This window comes from Schistocerca serialis, chromosome 1 (genome assembly GCF_023864345.2).
Source record: "Schistocerca serialis cubense isolate TAMUIC-IGC-003099 chromosome 1, iqSchSeri2.2, whole genome shotgun sequence".
In the NCBI taxonomy this organism is placed as follows: Eukaryota; Metazoa; Arthropoda; class Insecta; order Orthoptera; family Acrididae; genus Schistocerca; species Schistocerca serialis.
Window position 1 is genome coordinate 1,024,849,011 of NC_064638.1, and position 20,722 is coordinate 1,024,869,732.

General features: G+C 38.8%; 1 protein-coding gene across 1 annotated transcript in view; it reads right to left on the reverse strand.

The window, feature by feature from the left end:
- Window positions 1-20,503, reverse strand: part of LOC126455048 (uncharacterized) — a 157,730-nt gene extending 137,227 nt beyond the window's left edge. Inside the window, exon 1 of the mRNA XM_050091145.1 lies at window positions 19,064-20,503. Coding sequence (XP_049947102.1) covers window positions 19,064-20,503 — 1,440 coding nt within the window. The remainder of the gene's footprint in view (window positions 1-19,063) is intronic.
- Window positions 20,504-20,722: the final 219 nt, after the last annotated feature.

Here is a 20,722-nt window from a genome sequence, read left to right on the forward strand (position 1 = left end):
TGAGCCAAACAGCAGGAACTTTTCAGCTAACCCATAACCCTATGTATCTGTAATCTTAGGTCTTTATTACACTGGTGTTCCTGGTGAGGAGGATGCCCCAATCACCACAATATGAGTCAAATAACAGGGGTACCTAATTCGAAAACAAGATGTCAGAATATTCTGATAGCTTGGGTAAAAATAGTAAGATCAGAATTTCTCTGAATTGATTGTAGAGATTTTTAACATGCTGCCCATTTTCATGTCTGTTGTCACTGATGACAAATCTTCTGAGTCATTAGGCTCTGTCATATTTCTCTTGACTACTTAACATTTTGATCTCTCTGTTGCGACCTTCTTCAGGATTCCACTTGTGTCGCTCAATAGCTGAACACTGTCAAAACACAACATCACATTCACTTATAAGTGGAAATTTTCCCGCGCTTCTTTGGAGAAGTGGAGTTACTGTGTAGAAACCTGCCTGCTGTTGTTGGTGGACCATATCATTGAATAAATACTGAAAGCAGATAGTAACACAGTGGGAGAATCAAAAATATTATTGCTGTTGTGCAGCCTCAGTTCTCTTCTGGTAGCTGCTTGCGTGCCTCACTGGCCATAGCTGGGTATTTTATTTCCTTAATAGCAAGCAGACATGCTGAAGTAGCTATTGAAGTTGTGCTCATTCTTCGATGTTTGGAATGCTTCATTGACTTTTCTTCTCTAATTACTACTTTCTGTAGCTAGCACATGTATGTTCCCAAAATCCATAACCTGGTCCCATTCTTCTTGTGACCCACTAAAGCTCATTTCATTTTTTGTCTTAAATGTGCTTGGTATTTTTGCTCTTTAACACATTAGAAAATATCTTATAAGTAAACATGACACTATCTTTCAACTGTGTTCAGCCAGCCAGGGGAAGATCCCAGCAGAGGGATTGAAATGTTGAGCAGTTGTGAAGTTTGAACAGGAATTTTATCACTAACAGTACATATTGTTTTGATGAACATAAAACAATACGAGAATGAATATCCATAGGCAGAGCAAGTACATGGCAATATCCTGTATTACATTGTTGCACATACTCTGAAATATAACAGCAGAGACTTGTGTAATTTGATTATCTCCTTGCTGCATCAGTGCTCATGACCTCCACATTGAGAACTGTCCCTTTATCAAATGCTTGGTCCTTACTATTGATCTGTTTTTAACTTACTCCAATTCTTTCTTTCCACTTCTGAGCCCTGTCTTTGGACACTTGTCCCTGACAACGATTTTGCCAGATTGGCATTTCTGCCTGCCTGTAGAAAAACAGGCAGCTTTGCCCACAGAGTCAGCATGTGCATGCCAAATGTTTCAGCAGAATCCTTTGCATAAGTGTAGAAAAATGAATAATAAAGATGTTAACACTCTCACCGCACCAAGAATGGAAAGTTGCACAGGTCACACCAATATTCAAGAAAGGTAATAGGAGTAATCTACTGAACTACAGGCCCATATAATTAATGTCGATATGCAGTGGGAGTTTGGAAGATATATTAAGTCCAAACATTATGAATTACCTCAATGAGAACAGTCTATTGACACATAGTCAAGACATATTTAGAAAACGTCATTGTTGTGAAACACAACTAGCTGTTTACTCACAGAAAGTGTTGAGTGCTACTGACAAGGGATTCCAAATTGATTCCACATTGCTAGATTTCCAGAAGGCTTCTGACACTGTACCTAACAAGTGGCTTATAACTAAATTTCATGCTTATGGAATATCATCTCAGTTATGCAACAGGATTTGTGATTTCCTGTCAGACAGGTCAAAATTCATAGTCATCAAGTAAAACAGAAGACATTTCTCGCATTCTCCAAGGTAATGTTATAGGCCCTCTGCTGTTCTGATTTCTGGCATTCCCCAAGGTGGTGTTAAAAGGTCCTCTGCTTTTCCTTATCTACATAAATGATTTACGACACAATTTGAGTGTCATCTTGATTTTTTTGATGATGATGCTGTTGTTTATTGTACAGTAAAGTCATCCTTACTGTATGTAAGGAGTTTACGAAGTGCAAATATAGATACCAATCACTCCCTAGTTTGGGCACAGGTGAGTGCAAGAATATCTAATGCAGTGAAAGGAACTTGGCCCAGAACACAGAAATATAACATCACAGCTTTAGAATCAGAGGAAGCAAAGGAACGATACCAGGAGAGAATAATTCTGGCCCTTGAAAACGCTGGAGAATGCAACAACACTGAAGAGCAAGGGGAAAATATTAAAAAAAGACAGTGCATACGGCAGCAACTGAGCACCTTCAATACTGAAGGTGAAATAGTAACAAATGAAAAAAATGAAGCATACAGAAGGACATTACAACCACACTGTACCAGGAGGATAATGGAAGAATAAAGAAGAACAGAGAATTGAAAAAAGGACCCATCAAAGGAAAATGAGGGAGTGGGTGACAGCAAATATTGAAGAAATGGAACTTTTGAGAAGTGCAAGGGAATTTTATGGAGAGGTGTATAAGACACAGAAACCTTTTAGGGGCAGAACAAGTCTAATAAAATATGAGAATTACGAAATTATGAGTGAAGAGAAGGAGATATGAGAGAGGTGGTGTCGCTACTTTCATAAGCTCCTTAATCCAAGACCAGTTGTTCCAAGGAACCCAACAGAAATACAGGAGAAAGAGGCTCCAGATAACAGTGTGGAACCTCCTAACTTAGAAGAGGTGAGAACTGCGATGAGGCAATTAAATAACAACGTGGCGGCAGGAGCAGACGGCATTCCAGCAGAAGTTTTCAAGCAAGGAGGGTCTGATCTAAGGAACCATAACTGATTTAATGAGCCATTCGCGGTTTCACCTTAACGCGGCTTATACTGAGACATGCATGGCTTAATCTTTGAGACAAGCATATGACTACTGGCAGGATCAACCAGGGAGCTGCGTCAACTAGAGCTGAGCAGCCAGCCGCCCGGGAGTGTGTCCCGGGGGACTGCGCAAACACGCAAGCGTCTGCTCAATTATTCTGCAAACAGGAGGAGGCTGAGCTCCCCTGCACAATACACCTCGAAACCCTCTCAGGTCCCGGCGGCGCGCCGGGTGTGCCTCAGGGATCGTTAATTGGTCCCTTCCTTTGTATATTTTACATCAATGACTTCCCAAAGATAGTAAAAGATGATTCCTTCATTACAATGTATTCAGATGACGCTTCAAGCCTTTGTTGGGGAAATTCTATCCTTAATCTCAGCATAGAGGAAAAAAAATATAGATATTGCAAAGGAAAAGTTTGAAAATGACAATATAAAAGTCATCTTACATAAAAACAAATATAATCCCCTTCAATGTTGGTGATTTGCAAACTTGTATTTATTCTCAAGATAATAATATTTTAGGAAAAATCTGCAGTGAGTGTGAATTCCTAGGTATATGCATAGATAGCAAACTACTATGGACACAACAAATTGACAAAGTATGTGCAGGGTTATCATCTAGCCTATATGTGTTAAGAAGAGTAGCTCCATATGTCAATACCCAAACAATGAAGATGATGTATTTTGGTTTAATACATCCACTTCTAGCACATGGTATTGCATTGTGGAGTGGGACTTCCAAAACTCATGTAGATCAAGTATTTAAACTCCAGAAAAGAGCCTTGAGAATATTAGGCAAAAAAGATGCTAGAACACAATGTAAGGGATTGTTTATAGAATTTAAACTTCTAACTATCTACTCAATGTATATGTTTTAAACAATAGTATTAACTGTAGAAGATAAGAAATATACCTGTCGTAGTGCAGAAATTCATGATCACAGTACTAGACAAGTACAAAATTACCATATGATACACAGAAGACTGAAAATACTGCAAACAGTCCATATATTAATGGAGTAAAATACTTCAAAGCACTGTTAAATGAACTGAAGGTAATAATTGGAGAGACATTCAAAAAACATCTAAAATCGTGGCTCATTGAGCAGTGCTTCTATAGCCTACCGTAGAAACTGAAATATAAAGTATTATTATGTCAAATAATTTGGACTACATTCTTAAGTTCCAATTATAAAGTAAAATTAGATTGTATACTGTTGTATTGTACTACCAATTGCTATGCATGTAACTACATGTTTCACACAAATAAATTAAAAGTTACAAATTATTAATTTCCAAAGCACTGACAACATCTCTCCATTTTTTATGCTACCTTGTGTTCTTCTCATTGTCATTTTTACTAACCTTATCAGTTTTTTTGGCATACCCAATTCACCTAGAGCTTGATATAGTTGCTCTCTGTCTATACTATCATATGCTGCTTTAGAATCAACAAAAAGATGATATGTGCTGACCCCATATTCCTTTGTTTTTTCCAGAATTCGCCTTGGCGTAAGCATCTCATCGGTAGTTGAGTTACTGGGAATAATTCCACATTGATATGATCCAGTTTCCCTCTGTATTATTGGAAGGAGTCGGTTGTACAGTATGTTAGAGAGGGATTTTATATCCCAGATTAAGCAGTATAATCCCTCTATAGCTACTGCATTCCATCTGGTCTCATTTCTTATATATAGTGCATATAATTCCCTCTTTCCATGTTTGAGGCATTTCCTCTTCTTCCCGTATTAGATTAACCAGTTTCAGGATGTTCCTTTCCAATTCAGACCCTCCTGCCACGACAGCACGCTCCCGGGCCTCTGTCGGCAGCGGCAAGCTCAGTTGGGAGCACGGGTGGTCACACCTAAAGCGTCTACTCCCCTAACTCTGGGCGATTGCACCTCTCTCGTACCCAACCAAGTACTTAGGACGGCCCACTGAGATGACATGCATGCAGTTGAAAGCTTGCATTGCAGAAAATAATAATACCTTTAAAATTGCAGGTGTATTGGCTTGAAGTTGGTAAATGCTAAATTCATCATCACCTCCTCTGTGTGGCAGTTGGATCTGTGGTTGCATTACATGTAATTAGTAGCTATGAGTCTGTCTTTGAAACTATGATTATGCAGTTTTATATTTTACTTGTGTAGAGGCAAAGAGTGATCTCCAGTTGCTACTGGAAGTGTGCATGGAAATAATGTCTCACATTTCACATACCCACTCATTTTTTTTATCTTGTTATGATTTGACAAACCGAGCAAGTACAATAGACCATTAGGTTGACCCAAAGATACAGGGTGTTTCAGAAGTGATGGTCAATAATTCACACGGAAAGTAGCTAAAAAGCTCCAATGAACAGGGGTCCACAAATCAACCATTGTCAAGATACAACACATTTTCTGATGTGGTTCATCAGTCTCTAGAAGCACATGGGATCTCTAAATGTTAAAGTAGATGTTTGAATTGTTGTCCGTGCATCTGAATGCAACACTGAGCTTATCTCTGAAATAAGTTGCAAATCATCTCAGGCAATCCTGGGGAACTCTGTAAACGCAGGAAATCTGCTTCAGTCCGCAAGCGTAATTCCTCAAGAGAGTTGACCTCAGTAGCATAGACCAGGATTCTGACATGACCCCACACATAGAAATCCATGGGATTTAAATCCGGAGTCCTTGGACGCGATGGTACAGGCCCTCCTCCACCTATCGCCAACGAAAATGTGCTGGAGCACCGCCATGCATGAACCACATGTTCAGGCATTGGTTCAGTGGGACATTTGGAAATGTACTGCTGTCCAGTTAGTCTCTGTGGTAGGAAGTGTGGTATAACTGTGCAGTCCCCAAGCTGTCCTGCCCAAACATTCAATGATTAACACTGCTGATGCCATGATACATGTGTTGCATTAGGACTGACATTGGCCCAAATGTGACAGTGATGGTAGTTAAAAATACCATCATGGGTAAATCCAGCCTCATCAGTATACAGAAAACTGCTTACAAACAGGGGATTTAGGGTACACTGTTGTTGCACCCATTGGCAGAAATTCCCTCTAGGAGGGAAGTCTGCATTGTTGAGGGCTTGCACTCACTGGAGATGATATTGATAGAGTATTTACCGATGTAAAATCTGCCACACACTGCTATGACTCAGGACATGCTATTGGGTAACAATCCTCCTTGTTGAAGTATTTGGACATGTGTGTACAATGTGTAACACCCTTTCATCAATATCGGGTGTTATGGATCTGGGTCGATCTTCTTGTACATGGTGTATGAAACTCCTTGTTTCTCTACAGCACTTAAATAACTGGCTAAATGTACACCAGTTAGACTGCCTGTGGAGAGGAAAAGCTTCTTCCATGCAGCCTCAAGGCCACTGCCATTTGCTTTGCCATACGTGGCATGGATTTCAGCATACTCTTAATTGGTGTAATCACAATTCATGGTGTCTTCACGTTTGTAACTGATTGTGAGGCTGCTAAGGCACAGTGGGGGAAAGGGAAGTAGTTGCGCATATGCGTACCAATGGATAGAGATACCAATGTAAATACCACACTATCCAGGGGCATTTACAGTTGGTTCCAACTCAAATTAATGTGATACCCTGGCAATGTTGTTTTGTAGATCCATGTTTGTTGGAGCTTTTTAGCTACTTTTGGCCTATACTTTCCATGTATGAATTATTGACCATCGCTTCTGAAATACCCTGTATAAATCACAAGTTTATGATCAAAGGTTAGCATTATTACAAAATATGTTACGTTAATGTCATTGTTGAGTAACACATAGTGCAGCCACTATTTTAAGTAAAATTGTTTGTTTTCTGTAACTCAGCTGGCCAGACAAACCTCTGGACCATGCTCCTGATCCTGTGAGAAATTATTTTGCATTATAAAATAGTCTTTCTCTTTGGAACAGAATGCTGCTGTTAGTTACACAGGACACTGCTCCTCGGGTTGTAGGCCCGTCCACCCTTTGGCATGAGGTTATGCGTTCACTAGATGTGGACCACTGGGATGTATCAAGTACAAAAGTGTTAGCATGCAGACCCACAGTGTACCACAGATCAGCTGGCTCCACATGCTGTATCTTTGTCCCCATGGCCAGACCAACAGCAACCTTGGGAAAAAATATATGTAGATTTTGTGGGCCCTTTTCTGAATTTCTACTGGCTTGTTGTAATTTACGCTTATTCTAAGTTTCCATATGTGGTGCACTGTCTGTCTCCTTCTACGGCAGCAACAATTTCTCCTTTGTCAAAAATTTTTGCAATGTAAGGTCTTCTGTGTGCGTTAGGTACTGGCAATTGTCCGCACTTCATATCTCAGGAAATTGAAGATTTTTGTAAAAAAAAAAAAAAAAAAAAAAAGTGGTGCTCACCATGTCATGGTTCCTCCTTTCCACCCTCAATCTAACTGGGAAGCAGAATAATTAGTCAAATGTTTAAGACTCAGATGAAACATACATTTTGTATTTTTCACAAGAAGTAGCTCATGTGGGCGGCTGCACAATGGTTGCTCCCCCCCCCCAATCATCCATCTGCCCGGCTGTCTCCTACATCATGATCAGTGCCCTCACCTTCGACGCTGCCACTACCAATATTTGCACAACCGTCTCCTCTGCTGTGGGTGCCCCCTTCAGCTGTTGGGGCCAAGGCAGGATCCTGGCTCCTGTGGTGTCACAGCCGATGCCTCTACAGGCACCATCTCCATTGCAGCCTTTCCACCTGTTCTGCCGACTTTGTCGCAACCTCCTTTCTTATGTTTGGACTTGGACATGAAAGTGGAAGCTGTGCCAGCACTTTCTGTCCTCCTATATGGTCTCTCATGGACGGGGTGGGGGAGTGGGGGGGGGGGGGGGGGCAGGTCCAGCACCTGTCCTCACTTATTTCACTTCCGACCTTACACATGAGTGGCAATGCATTGCATAACTTGACAACCTATGCTGAGCACAGAAGAAATGAACATGAGCACAGTGTTCACTTCATCACAAAGGAAGAGGACTTCCGTAAATACCAATTTTGTGTGAGTGCTGCTTCATACTTCGGACATTAAGATTGTGCTTGATTCAGCCACTAGAGGCCACCTGGTCTGCTAATACAATGGAAGTTGTTAGTGCAGCCTGCTAGCTGTGCCTCCTGTTGGAACTAATGAATATATAGGCTAGAGCACAAGGCTCTGCTGACCACTTGTGTATCGCTACTTGTATTAGACATTGTCTTCCATGTGTGCATGTAATCTTTGAGCAATAATTACAGTGTTCTTGGGTTAGAACAGCCATAATCCATTTATTATAAGAATAAACCTGATGTAAACATGGCACTAAGTATTCTTCTGTGTTTGCTGGAACCTCATTGGATTTCCATTTCACGTGGGACTGCAGCCAAGCTGTCACGAGTACTGTCAAGTATGATAATAAGGGTCCATTTTGTGTTGTGCATTACACACACATTGACTTAGTGATAATACAGGACAACAGCTTTATCAACGCATTTTACATGGACAGCACTGGCCTTTTAGCTGGTACAGCTAGCCTGCAGTGATGTGGCCAGCTGCAGTTCACACATAAAAAGAGACGAGCATAGGAGCAATACAGCTTCAAACGTCATTTAATTTTTAAGCAGAATGAAATAATACGTTGCAAATCTCCCACAATACGCTCCTGAGATGACTAGACAAAAACCGCAACACATTATCGTTTTTAGCTAACTTACTACTGTAATTAGAAACAGGAATAATGAAAATTCCTGACTTAACTACAGGGTAATCTTTCTGTATAAGCTGTGTGTAACATAAGAGATTATTGAAGAATTTCACTGTACAGTTAAATATTGAAGCCACTGAAAGTATTACTTACAGTCAGTCATCTCATAATCTCTTAGCTCCTTCCTTATCTGAATCCGAGAAATACATTTCAGTTCTGGAAGTGTCACCTGCTGCATTGATAATGAGCCAAGCAGGCGCAGCATTTTCTCTTCTTCTTTTATGATTAGCCGTTCTATATCCTGCCAGCGTTCAGCAGTGACGTGTGAAAAAGCTGCATACGTTAGTTCCAGTACATCTGGAAGCTTAATAGTCTTGTTACTTCTTGTGCCAAATCTCACAGCCTGGCTCCCTATCAGTTCTGTTGGGTTCATATTGTAATGGTACAGTATGAAATGTAAAAATGCAGCATTTGTATGATGTGCTTAATGCTGTGAAAATGATTGTTTTTCATATAGTTATCTACCTCTGTGGTATAAAATGATGGACATAGTCTAAATAAAGAGGATTTGATTTTTCATTTTTGCCTTAAAAAATGGACATAGTCTAAATAAAGAGGATTTGATTTTTCATTTTTGCCTTAAAAAATTAAACTGTTGTGATTTTAAAAACTTTTATGAACAGTCTTTCATAAAACATCGATAATTAAGAATTTGTATTTGAAATGAAACAGGTATTTTGCATCCAATATGTAATTAGAAACAAGAAGATGTGCATTATTAAAAAGAAAAAAATTATGATGCGTTTTATGATCATGAGATGTATGATTTCAAATTGAATAAGAAAATAAAATGATATTGGTATGACTTAAACCAATGCACGAACAACCGCATTTCATTCACATTCCATCACAGTACCTTTTCTTTATTTTTTTTACTTCATTTTGTTCTATACCGTTCACTGAGTGTGTTCTTGGCAGTCATTCGATGACACTTGTTCAGGTTGTTCGTTGATCCATTCACTGAGTTTTTTTATTACAGAGGGTAGCTAAACCATGTTCCATGCGCATGTCTCACTACAGAACAGAAAGCAGCCTCAGCCATTTTCATACTGTGCATTATCAGCACGACAATCAGGGCACAACAATGCAGATGCTGTGACTGTACACGATTTTTGAAATAGAAACTATGTAGCTTAAGTGTGATTTTAAAAAAAAAGTTGATGGTTGTTAATACATTTTAAAATCTTAAAGTTTCATTTAACATAACTGAGTAATAAGATATCTAATACATAAGTAGGACTTACTTCCAAGAGCGTAACAACACCCATGTACGTGTGCTGCAGCTTCTGACCAATCATCACATTTGTGTTTTTTACATCAGGTTTATTCTTATGATGGACAGATTATATCAACAAAAAACCCTACACCACATTAAACTTTCTACAACAGATGTCAGTAACATTCAATTTCCTCATAAGGGTGGAGGGCAAAAATTACAAATAATGCCTTCTGAACCTACAGCCAAACAACCCTTCCTACCTGTCTATCTATCATCAGTGCTATACTTTTGGTGTACTACGCTTAAAAGAGGTTGTTTTGAAAGGTTTGATGGCAAAGCATGTTTGATGAAAACATTAACAAATTATATTTACAACATACATGGTCCCGTCTCATTAATGTGACCAATGAATATGTTTGACACCCCACATGCAAGAACCACTCACAAGCAGTAGGTTGCAGTACTAGTGGCAGTAAATGAAGTGTGTTGGGAGAAGCTGAAAACTGCAGTCATTGTTGTAATGTGGAAATGAATTTATTTGATGTCCAAAAGAGCATGATCATCACCTTATGAGCCAAGGATGGAAGCATTTCTGAAACAGCTAACTGTTTGCCTGCCACCATGGTTAAACTATACTGTGCATGGCAAAATGGCACTATCCAAAATCAGCACTAATTGTGGGGCACCACAGGACAAAGGTGACAGGGGTGAACGACAACTGTGGAGATGCCTACAGGTGAACAGACGTGCAACTATTGAGCAACTGACAACCCAGATGAACCAAGGGGCTACCAACAGTGTCTCCTCAACTACCATTCAGCAAACATTGACATTTATGGGCCTCCACAGAAGGTTCACGCACCCATGCTGATTGCTGTTCATCAGTGGCGAAGGCTGGAATTTGCACACTTCCACTGGACATCCACTGCATGGCGACAAGGGGTCTTTTTGGATGAATTATGTTTTGCTCTCCATCAGATAGATGTCTGTTGGATTGAAACGTCTGAAAGCAAACACCCTGCAACAATTGTTTGAAGAGTCCACACCAGAGAAGGATACAATATGGTCTGGGGAATGTTCTCGTGCCATTCCCTGCATGATCTTGACATTCTGGAAGGTACAATGGATCAGCACAACTGTGAATCTATCATTGTGGACCATATTCAGGATTTTGACAGGTGATCATATTAATGGCACTGGGCAGTGTGTTAAATACATGACAACAAATAGGAAGATGAAAATGAAACCTGTTTGTCGTAATGTACATAAGTCATGAAATGAGTGAATGTTGAGCCCAGGATTGGAACATCACTTCAAGTAGACCCTCCATCTGAAAAAGAAAGAAGGCGCTTAGTGATTAAATATGGACACAAAAGACAGAGAAGTTGTATAATGAACTAACAAAGTATGAAGAAATACTTGTACTGATGTCAGGTGCACAGATTTTTTTACTCATCTCCATTTGCCTCTTGATAGTGGCACAGGAAATGTTTTTTGGGTACTAGAATATCTAGCTGAAGTATATTGAGCAATGGATAGTCTAGCCAAAGTATCACAAGCTTAGAAGGTCCAGACTGAACAGTGAGATGTTGCTGTTCTTTGACTGAAAAAATTACAGTTGAATGATTAACGTTATGATCAAGAAAAATTTATTCTTAAAGAAGCGTAAGGCTACAAAAAGTGCATGAATTAATATTTTCTGTTGCCTCAGCTGCTTCAGAAAGTCGTGCTGCAAGAGGCTTGCCGAGGTCATCTTCATCTTCTGTATCAAAATTGTCATCAATGATGGAACACAACCTTCACACTGCTTGGCACAGTTTTGTACAGAGCAGTTCCACTTGCCTACACCCATACTGACCTTACCAATCTATCTTGCATCTGCAAGATATAAGCTGAAGAAGCCCACAGCTCTAGATCCAGGTAGTACAAAATATGTGACTGGTGAGAGCTTTTTCTTGCACAGATTCATACAAGTGTGCATACGTTTGAACAAATTTGTGACACATAGATCCATTACATATGAAGTAAGTACACTATTGCTCAAAAGTTTTTGAACGCTAGTGATTTTGAAGAAAAAATGCAAATCTGAACCAGAAATTTTAGAAATACTCAAAGTGAGATGTGTAATAATATTTTCTTGAAACTATAAATACATTTAGTCAAATTTTACTCACTTCAAAGTAGCCTCCTTTGGCTTTTATCAATGCACTGCAAACGTGGGGCATTCTTGCTGTCAGCTTCATCAGGGTGTCCAAGGCGATATGCTGCCATTCCTCTTGTAGCCTGGTCCAGAGTTGATGAACGTTTGTAATAGGCCTTGATTTAAATGCCCTATCCAAGTGACCCAAAGCAGTTCAAATAGATTAAAGATAGGATTAAAGTCAGGAGACTGGGATGGCCAGATCATATTTTTCAGTTCCTTCTTTGTTTCTAAATTTTCCAAATATGCTTTACACAGTTTTGAAGTGTGTTTAGGGTTGGTATCGTGCTGTAGGATGAATCCTTTGCCAATCAAACATCTTCCATATGGGTTTGCATGATACTGTAGAATGCGATGACAATCTTTTTTCTTCATTGTTCCATTTATTTCTATGAGATCACCAGTCTTACCACTACCAAAACATCCCCAGACCATGAGGGAATTCCTTCATGCTTTAATGTTGGAGATTCGCATTGCTGAAACATTCGTTCATCTGGCAACCGGCGAAAAAATTTGAATTACTTTGTACCAAAGGCCTCAAATTTGGATTTGTCTGTGTAAATTACCTTTTTCCACTGATTTACTTCCCAACTTTTATGTTGTCTTTCCCAGTGAAGCCTCTTCAGCCTATTAATAGCTGTCAGTAATGGTTTCTTAGCCGCCACACACTCGTTAAGGTTCACTGTCTGAAAACATCTTTTCACAGTATTTTCACTCACTGGCTTTTCCATATTATGGTTGAGTTATGCTGCTAAAACTGGTGCTGTTTTGAAGCGATCACGTTTACTCCTGACTACTATATACTTGTTATCACGTTTTGATGTGACTTTTGGCCTACCCTTTTGAGGTTGGCCCATATTCTGGCCAGTATTCGCATGCCTCTGCAAGGTATAATGGACACATCCTAAGGAAATATGTTCTTGACATGCTATTTGTTGCATAGTAAGACCAGCTGCACATAAAGACACAACTGCAGAACATTTTTTTGTCGAAAGCTTCTTTCTTCGCCCCATTATTGATGTTTACACTGAGCATGCACTGAAGTTCACTCTTTGATATCTTGTGCATAACCGCCTCTCTTATCTGTCACCATTTTTTCAGAATTGTTGATACCTTATCAACATCATCTAGTGAGAAAAGATTATATTACGCCACCACAATACAAAATCAGCAGCATGCAATGCTTGAAAACTGAACAGCATAACAACAGAAAGTTAGATTTGAACGATTTCATTTTTAAAAACATGGAACACTACTCTTAAATGTTATATTGAGCATGACACTGGCAAAACAATATTGCTAATTCATATTTGAATCTGATAACTAGCTTTTTGATCTTACTTTCAGGGCATTCAAAAACGTTTGAGCGATAGTGTACAATCAAAGCGCAATAGTTTTTTCAATGAGTACTCGGACAGAGAGAAGAGGACCTAGCCCACTGAGCACCTGATCAGGTCAACCAAAAAGCAGTTCATAGAGATACAATTTAGCAGCACTGTGACACCAACAGTTTCCCAAATAAATTCTTTATCAAATTCTAAAAAACAAGGATAGACTAGTATCCACGCTGATGACAAAATGCACTAAAAGTGGAATTGCCTACAAGCAAGCAGCTGATGATGCAGACACACTTACAGAGTGGAGAGCAGAACCCCTGTCTTTGGCTCACAATAGCGTTGCCATTGTGGGGAAGAAGCTGACCTTCTGGTCATAATGATGGGTCTCCGAGCTCCACCCAATGTGCATTTCCTCAAGCCAGGGAGAGATACAGCCTCCCAGTTCCCCTACAGTCTGGGACGTGTAGTGAAGAGGAGTGTTGCCAACCACATGCTCTTCCTCCACACAATGAGTGGTTGCAACTATGTCTGCATTATTCAACCAAGGCAAGGTTAAATTTCTCAAGACTCTCTCCAAAAATCCACACCTTGAATCGTATGTTACTAAATTCACTGAGCCTTCAACCTATCCAAAGGAAATAACAGTTGCTGATGAGAAATTTCTCACTGCCCTTTCTGGTGCTAAGCACTCAGTCAAAATACTCAACAAGCTGAGGTATAAGTGATATGTGACATTGCCCTCCAAAGCATCAGCAGATATGGGTCCACACATCCCACTGAATCTGCAACTCAATAACACACATCCAGAGTTTTCCTCAAGATGCAGCAATGGATCAGAAACTACTTGGATCTGAAGCAATGAGGGTGGAAGTTGACATTGCAAAATAGATTGCCAAGGTTGGCGTCCATGTAGGCAGGTAGCGCTGCTCTGCATGAAACTGTGCCAGCAATGTGCATGATCTTGCTCCAACATTGACAACAGTTTTGACAGAGAAGCAAAGACCACCTGGGTGATCCCCTTGCAGTGCTACCATCTGAAGCAGCTAAGTATTAATTCATGTAATATTTTGCAGTATTATGCATCTTTACTAATTAATTTTTTCTATCACAATATTAATCATTTATTTACAATTTTGTCAGCTGAAGAACAGTAACAGCTCACTGTTCACGCTAGATCTTCCACAGCCTGACACTTTAGCTGAACCATCCATTGCTCAATATCCTTCAATCCTTCAACTGGACATTCTAGTGCCCAAGAAATGTTGCCTGTGACACCAAGACCAGAATGGAGACGTGTAAAAAACACTGTACACATGACATCAATACAAGTATTCTTTCATACTTTCGTAGTTCACTGCAGAGCATATCTGTCTTTTGTATCCATATTATTTCTTTTCCATATGCAGAAGCTACTCAAAGTGATGACCCAAGCCCGGACTTGACATTCACTCATGGACAAATACAGATTTCATATTCATCTTACTATTCAGTGTCACATACTTAATATGTTGTAAAGTTTGTTATTGTTTTCGTCAAATATGCTTTCTCATCAATCCATTCAAAATAAACTCTTTAAAGCATAATATACCAAAAATATAGTGCCAATGAAAGGTAGACTTGTGGGAGGGGTCATTGGCATTATAATGCAGAAGGCATTTTTTGTGATTTTCACTTTTCTTCCCCATATTTATGAGAAAACTGAATCTTACTGACATCTCTTTATGAAATTTAATGTACTTTAACATGGTGTATGGTTTTTTGTTGACAACATGTAAATTTTTTTAGTTATGAGGAGGTGGTGAGGTGCACCTTTTTGACACTCTCACAGAAGGGCCAAAGGTATTGCTACTTTTCAGTGCACTCTAGTTCTGATACTGCTTGTCAGAAAATCAAACACATTAAGTGACACAGTTTTCTAAATGTAAGCGAAATACTGGAAATAAGTACGAAAATTTTGAGTTGTGTGTGTGTGTGTGTGTGTGTGTGTGTGTGTGTGTGTGTGTGTGTGTGTGTGAAGCCAATGAAATACTGAAAATAAGTATGAAAATTTTGAGTTGTTTGTGTGTGTGTGTGTGTGTGTGTGTGTGTGTGTGTGTGTGTGTGAAGCCAATGTCCTACAAGGACAATTATCTGTTTTAGTCCTGCTCAATTGAAGTGCCAATGATAGTCATCATTTTTCTCTCTTTTTCTTTGGTTACTTCATCTCTGAGGACCAGTCATTTCTCAAGCATGATTAATACTTCACAATAAATTGAGGCAGAGCTCACCCAAAAACATACAACTAATATGCCCAACAGATCAACTTCTACTGACAACTGGCAGCAAACTTGCTGCAAGCTCTCTAGTGGGAATCTGGAGTTGTAACCAGCAGATTAACCAATAGTTCATCGTCACATCTCATGGACAAGTCCTCATTTGAAAAAACATATGGCTCGACCCAATAAATCTACTGGGCATCCAGATGGAGAAAATTCTTGTCATGGACAAGCACCTGTTATGTTCATTGTCGATTTTTAATTCTTTGATTCAATTGATTCACTTTTACTTAGCCAATTTCTTCTGTCTTCATCTTTAACTATTAATCCATTCTGATTTCTTTTCATCATTTATTTATTTTTTATTTTCCTTTTACCTTTCCCCCTAGTCTGTTCAAATTTTTCCCTTCCAAACTGTAATTCAATGATGGCCTTTTCCTTTCAGTTAATGGACTATGACTCAACTGTTACTATTGATTGTTCACTGTTTATTTTTCCATCTTGATCATTTGACTAAGTTCTTGGCACAGTAGTTTTGCACCTTTCATTTAAATGTTTCTTCAGCTTGTGTTGATGTCCCCTGAATGACAATCGTCTGGAGATACCACTAGTTTTTGCTTTATAGTACATAAGTAAGCACTCCATATTTAAGTATGAGGGATTTCAAGGTCACAGTCAATGTTGCAAGGAAAATAATATAGCTGATAACATCATTACATTCTCCCATTCTACTTCAACTTCTGAAAGTTTTGACCGTTCTGCTGGTGTCCATGGGTGGATGAAAACTCGGTTCTTCTCCTATAACATACCTTTTCAATTTTACATCAGCATTTATGTTGGAATATAATACACAACTGAAAAAGAAATGAAGAGAAAGAAGAGTGGATAGTACAAAAGATACTTTGAAGTGTGACACACTAATTAGTGAAAATTAATTCTTGCTGAATGTTGTTTTACTTAGAATTGAAAGTCATATATTCATTTTTTTTAATCCATTCTCAGTCTTCAGTACATCATTTAAATAGAAAAATAGTTTCTTTTCAGTTCATGCCAGAGAAAAATAGTTTCTTTTTACTTTACGCCAGATTAGTCATGAAATTAGAAAGTTTTACTTGACAAATTATCAGAAATTGATGGGTATTAATAGCACAGAGATTATTGTCATGTGTACATACCTGACATAAAAACTGTTTGTTGGGTCTGGACGCACCTCAACACACTGAACTTTCACAGATGATGATCTTACTTACAGAGGATCCAAACATAATTCAAGCCTCAGCTCAAACCTGCCACTACCTTCCCCATCCTTTACACTAAATCTCTCCTACATACCCCTGTGGACTAGCAAGAGAAAGCCTAGGGCAAGGGACAGGTTATCCATAGTTTGATAGATGAACATGTCATCACCATTATGAAAGCAATGCCTAAGTAATGCTTAGGAGCACAAACAGTTAGCACCCTAAAGTGGAATGGCCACATGAAATCAGTTGTAAAAAAGCAGAGACAAGACTGAAATCAATTGGAACAATCCAAAGAAAATGTAATTATTCATCAAAGAAAGAAACAGCTTACAAAACACTCACATAATTGCTTCTCAAACACTGCTCTTCAGTCTGAGGCTCTTGGAACTGTTATCGAATAGGATTAATAGAGATTATACAAAGAATAATGCAACTTCTCTTCGAATGTTCATTTAGAAAATTAGGGCCAAGTGTTCTTCCTACACATCATTTGTCAATGAAACAAGAAAGGAAGGGGCTGGTGTTATTGATAGTAATACCCTAAACACACAAAAGTCAGCATATGGATTGCAGAGTATAGATGCAGATGTTACAGAAATATTTTCCTGAATGACACTGTGCAAAATTAAGTCACTGGAATGCAGTGTTTTGACCATTCTGCTGGTGTTCATGGGTGGCTGAAAACTCAGTTCTTCTACAACATAGCTTTTCAATTTTACACTCGTATTTTTTATGAAGTAAAAATTGCAATTATGTATTAAAACAGACATAGAGAGAGAGAGGTTCCAGTACTATGACTTTCAGGGGGTGTTGTTTTAACTCTATCTCTTTGAATACCCTCACAAATCAAACACTGCTGGAATGTATGTGACAATTTGTGAGGAATTTCTGTTGCTGATTAATTCTAAGAGCCAATAAGAAAGCCCTGACACAGAATAACAAATACATATTACAAACTAGAAACTTGAAACCTCTACATTAAATTCATTAAAAAGTTATAAGCAGAGTTCCACATTAATGCATTCACAGTATGATGAATAAAATGAAATAAAATCCAAGCTGAAATAAAATCCAAGCTGAAGTTTTTTGCAAAGTCATCTCTCAATTAAGCAGGGAGAATATTACAATAAAATGCACCTAATGATCTAGATTGGCAAAGATAGCTTCAACTCTACGCTAATGAATCTCAACATCAGCACACAAATCCAATTATCTGGTTCTTCTCAACTCAAGGAGCTAAATCTTGTCGAAGTCACCAGCATTTCCCATTACATAAAAGGTAGTGCAAAATGTGAAGGCAGCCATGTTGCATACTAGCTGTGCTGCAACTACTATCCAGCATTCAAAGAAGGGATGGAACCTAACCAGCCAACCACCTGCACGAATGACCACTACCAAACTGTGGCAAACCATAAAGAGCACACAGTAAACCACAGCCCCAATGATTTCAGCAGTTTCTCCAGTAACTGAGCCATTTGCATCGCACCCGCCAGCATATAATTTATTCTCCAACTCCCTCAAGCCAAAACTTTCACTAGTCCACTTTCCATTCCTTATCTTTACTCTTCCTCATCCTGTCATTTGCCACACTATTCCTTCCATGTCCAAATCTTCTGCTCTCTTTTGCAATATCCCTTCCCCCCCCCCCCCCCCCTTTCTCTTTCTCTCTCTGTTGTTATGACTGTCACCTCTTGCAGCCATTTTACACCTGTCACTGTGAGCCATCTCTCTTACCCTCTCTGCCTCCTACTCACTTCATCTCCCTTGTAAACAAATCTAACCCCTTTCCAGTCGCCAAGCACTAGTACCATTTCCTCTCACTCCTGTCAGCATGATGAACAGCCCACAAGCAGTAAGTGTTGCTATGGCCACACATGAGTGGATTTTTTTTAATCTCTGTGTACTCATGTGTTATTTAAACCAGAAAAGGAGCAGTAACTCTAAAGCATGCAAATCCTGAAGTGTTATATGTGCCTATATGCTATGCATCAATTAGAAATGGGTGAGTGGTTGCCTTTCCCCATTTTTTTATATATTTTTTCCATCCTGGAATATCCATCACCATAATATAAGAGTGGCAAAAGGTAAGGGAATAATTCAATCATACAAAATAATTCACATACACCAGGACATCCAAACTAAGATTATGCGCACACAAATTTCAAAACCAAATGGAATTGTTAATACTAATATAGATCACTTACCTCCTGCATAAATGAAATATCCTTCACATTATTTTCACTGTACTGTATTTCATGTTCACCATGCAGTGATTTTGTAAAATTTTGGCACTTATCTAACTCTGCACACGATTTAGTGAGACTGTATTCATTTTTCATCAAACATTCTTGCAAAACTGCTGTACATATTTCCTTATAATGGGATTTCAGATAATTTAAACTTAACTCAGAATTAATTTTGTCATTCTTTTTTTCTTCAAAAAAGTACTTAAAAGGATCAGGAAAAATTTCCAAAAACTCTTCAATTTTGAAATTTTTTAGGTACTTCTCTCTAATTTCCACTACTTTCATTTGTTCCTCATACTCTGCTAGTGTTGGGTACTTGCCACTTTCTAAAGTGTCATTAACAAATTTTTTCATTGCGTCTTCGTCATCTGCAATCCGTTCACAGGTCTCTCTTATATAAGTTGGATCAGCATTTGGAAATATAGCAAGCAGATTATAATAATTTTCTTCTGTTCTTCCAGAGAGTTCCTGGTTCGCTGCTAGCTCCACTTCCTGTTCACTGTTATCTGGAGTTATAGCAAGCAGGTCACAATAATTTTCATCTCTTCTTCCAGAAAGCTCCTGGTTTGCTACTAGCTCCACTTCCTGTTCACTGTTATCTGCAGCTTTTGGGTAACCATTTACCAATAAACTTGATGTAGCATTACTTAACCAGTTGGCATCTTGTGAACATTTATCACACATGCTTTTCACAAAATCCTTTTGAGCATCAGGAAAAATTTTCATGAGAGTATTGTAATATGCTTGTTTACTTTCACCATCCACCTCATTAACATCAGTGTATACAACATCGCTGTCATCAAGTTGAGGAGGAGGGACAAGTAAATCGTCATAGTTTGCAGTAGATGGTCCAGGCAGTGTTAAGTCAGCTTGAAGGATCCTGTCAAACATGTTCTTATGATTTCCATTTCCAACACAGCCTGGAACTGTAGGATCCGAAAAAGAAGTTGATGCTTCATCTGCTATGACACGTTTGTCACTTTCAGCAGGAAGAGAATCACTATGTGCTGACACATCAACATCCACTGGTATATCTCTAGTTGTCAGAGGCTTAGTTCCATTGTCTCCATTTGCATCACTCGTAACAGGAATTTCAGAAGGCTTTTTTGATGGTATCCCTGATGTAGATGGTTGATTATGCTCAGCATCATAGTTTCTTTCCTTCGGTCTCTTAGATAATTCTTCAATGGCATCATCAGCAGTGGCACTGCGTTCCTTTACATGACCCAAAAACTTGAGCACAACTCTCTTTACCCTCTTTGGATCATCACAGAAAGTTTCAAGTGATGAGTATATCTCATCAATACTTCTCTGTGGAATGATTCTATGGATATGCAAGGCTTCTTTCATCAATTTTTCACTTGTATGCCCTTGCTGGAGCAAAATTGCTTCTGCCATTTTGTCAATTTCTGTAACAAAGCAAACAGAACAAAATATTTAGCTGCATAAAAATCATGCCTCACCCCCTCTTTATCTTTCATAGCTAATGAAGTTTGTCCCTTCGAAGCTTATGAAATTCATAAGCTGGAACAAATGCTCTCTGGAAATTTAATTGTTAATGATAGCCATTTCAGCTGTATTATGACACATATTGTACTATGACCAGTTTTGTTGTTA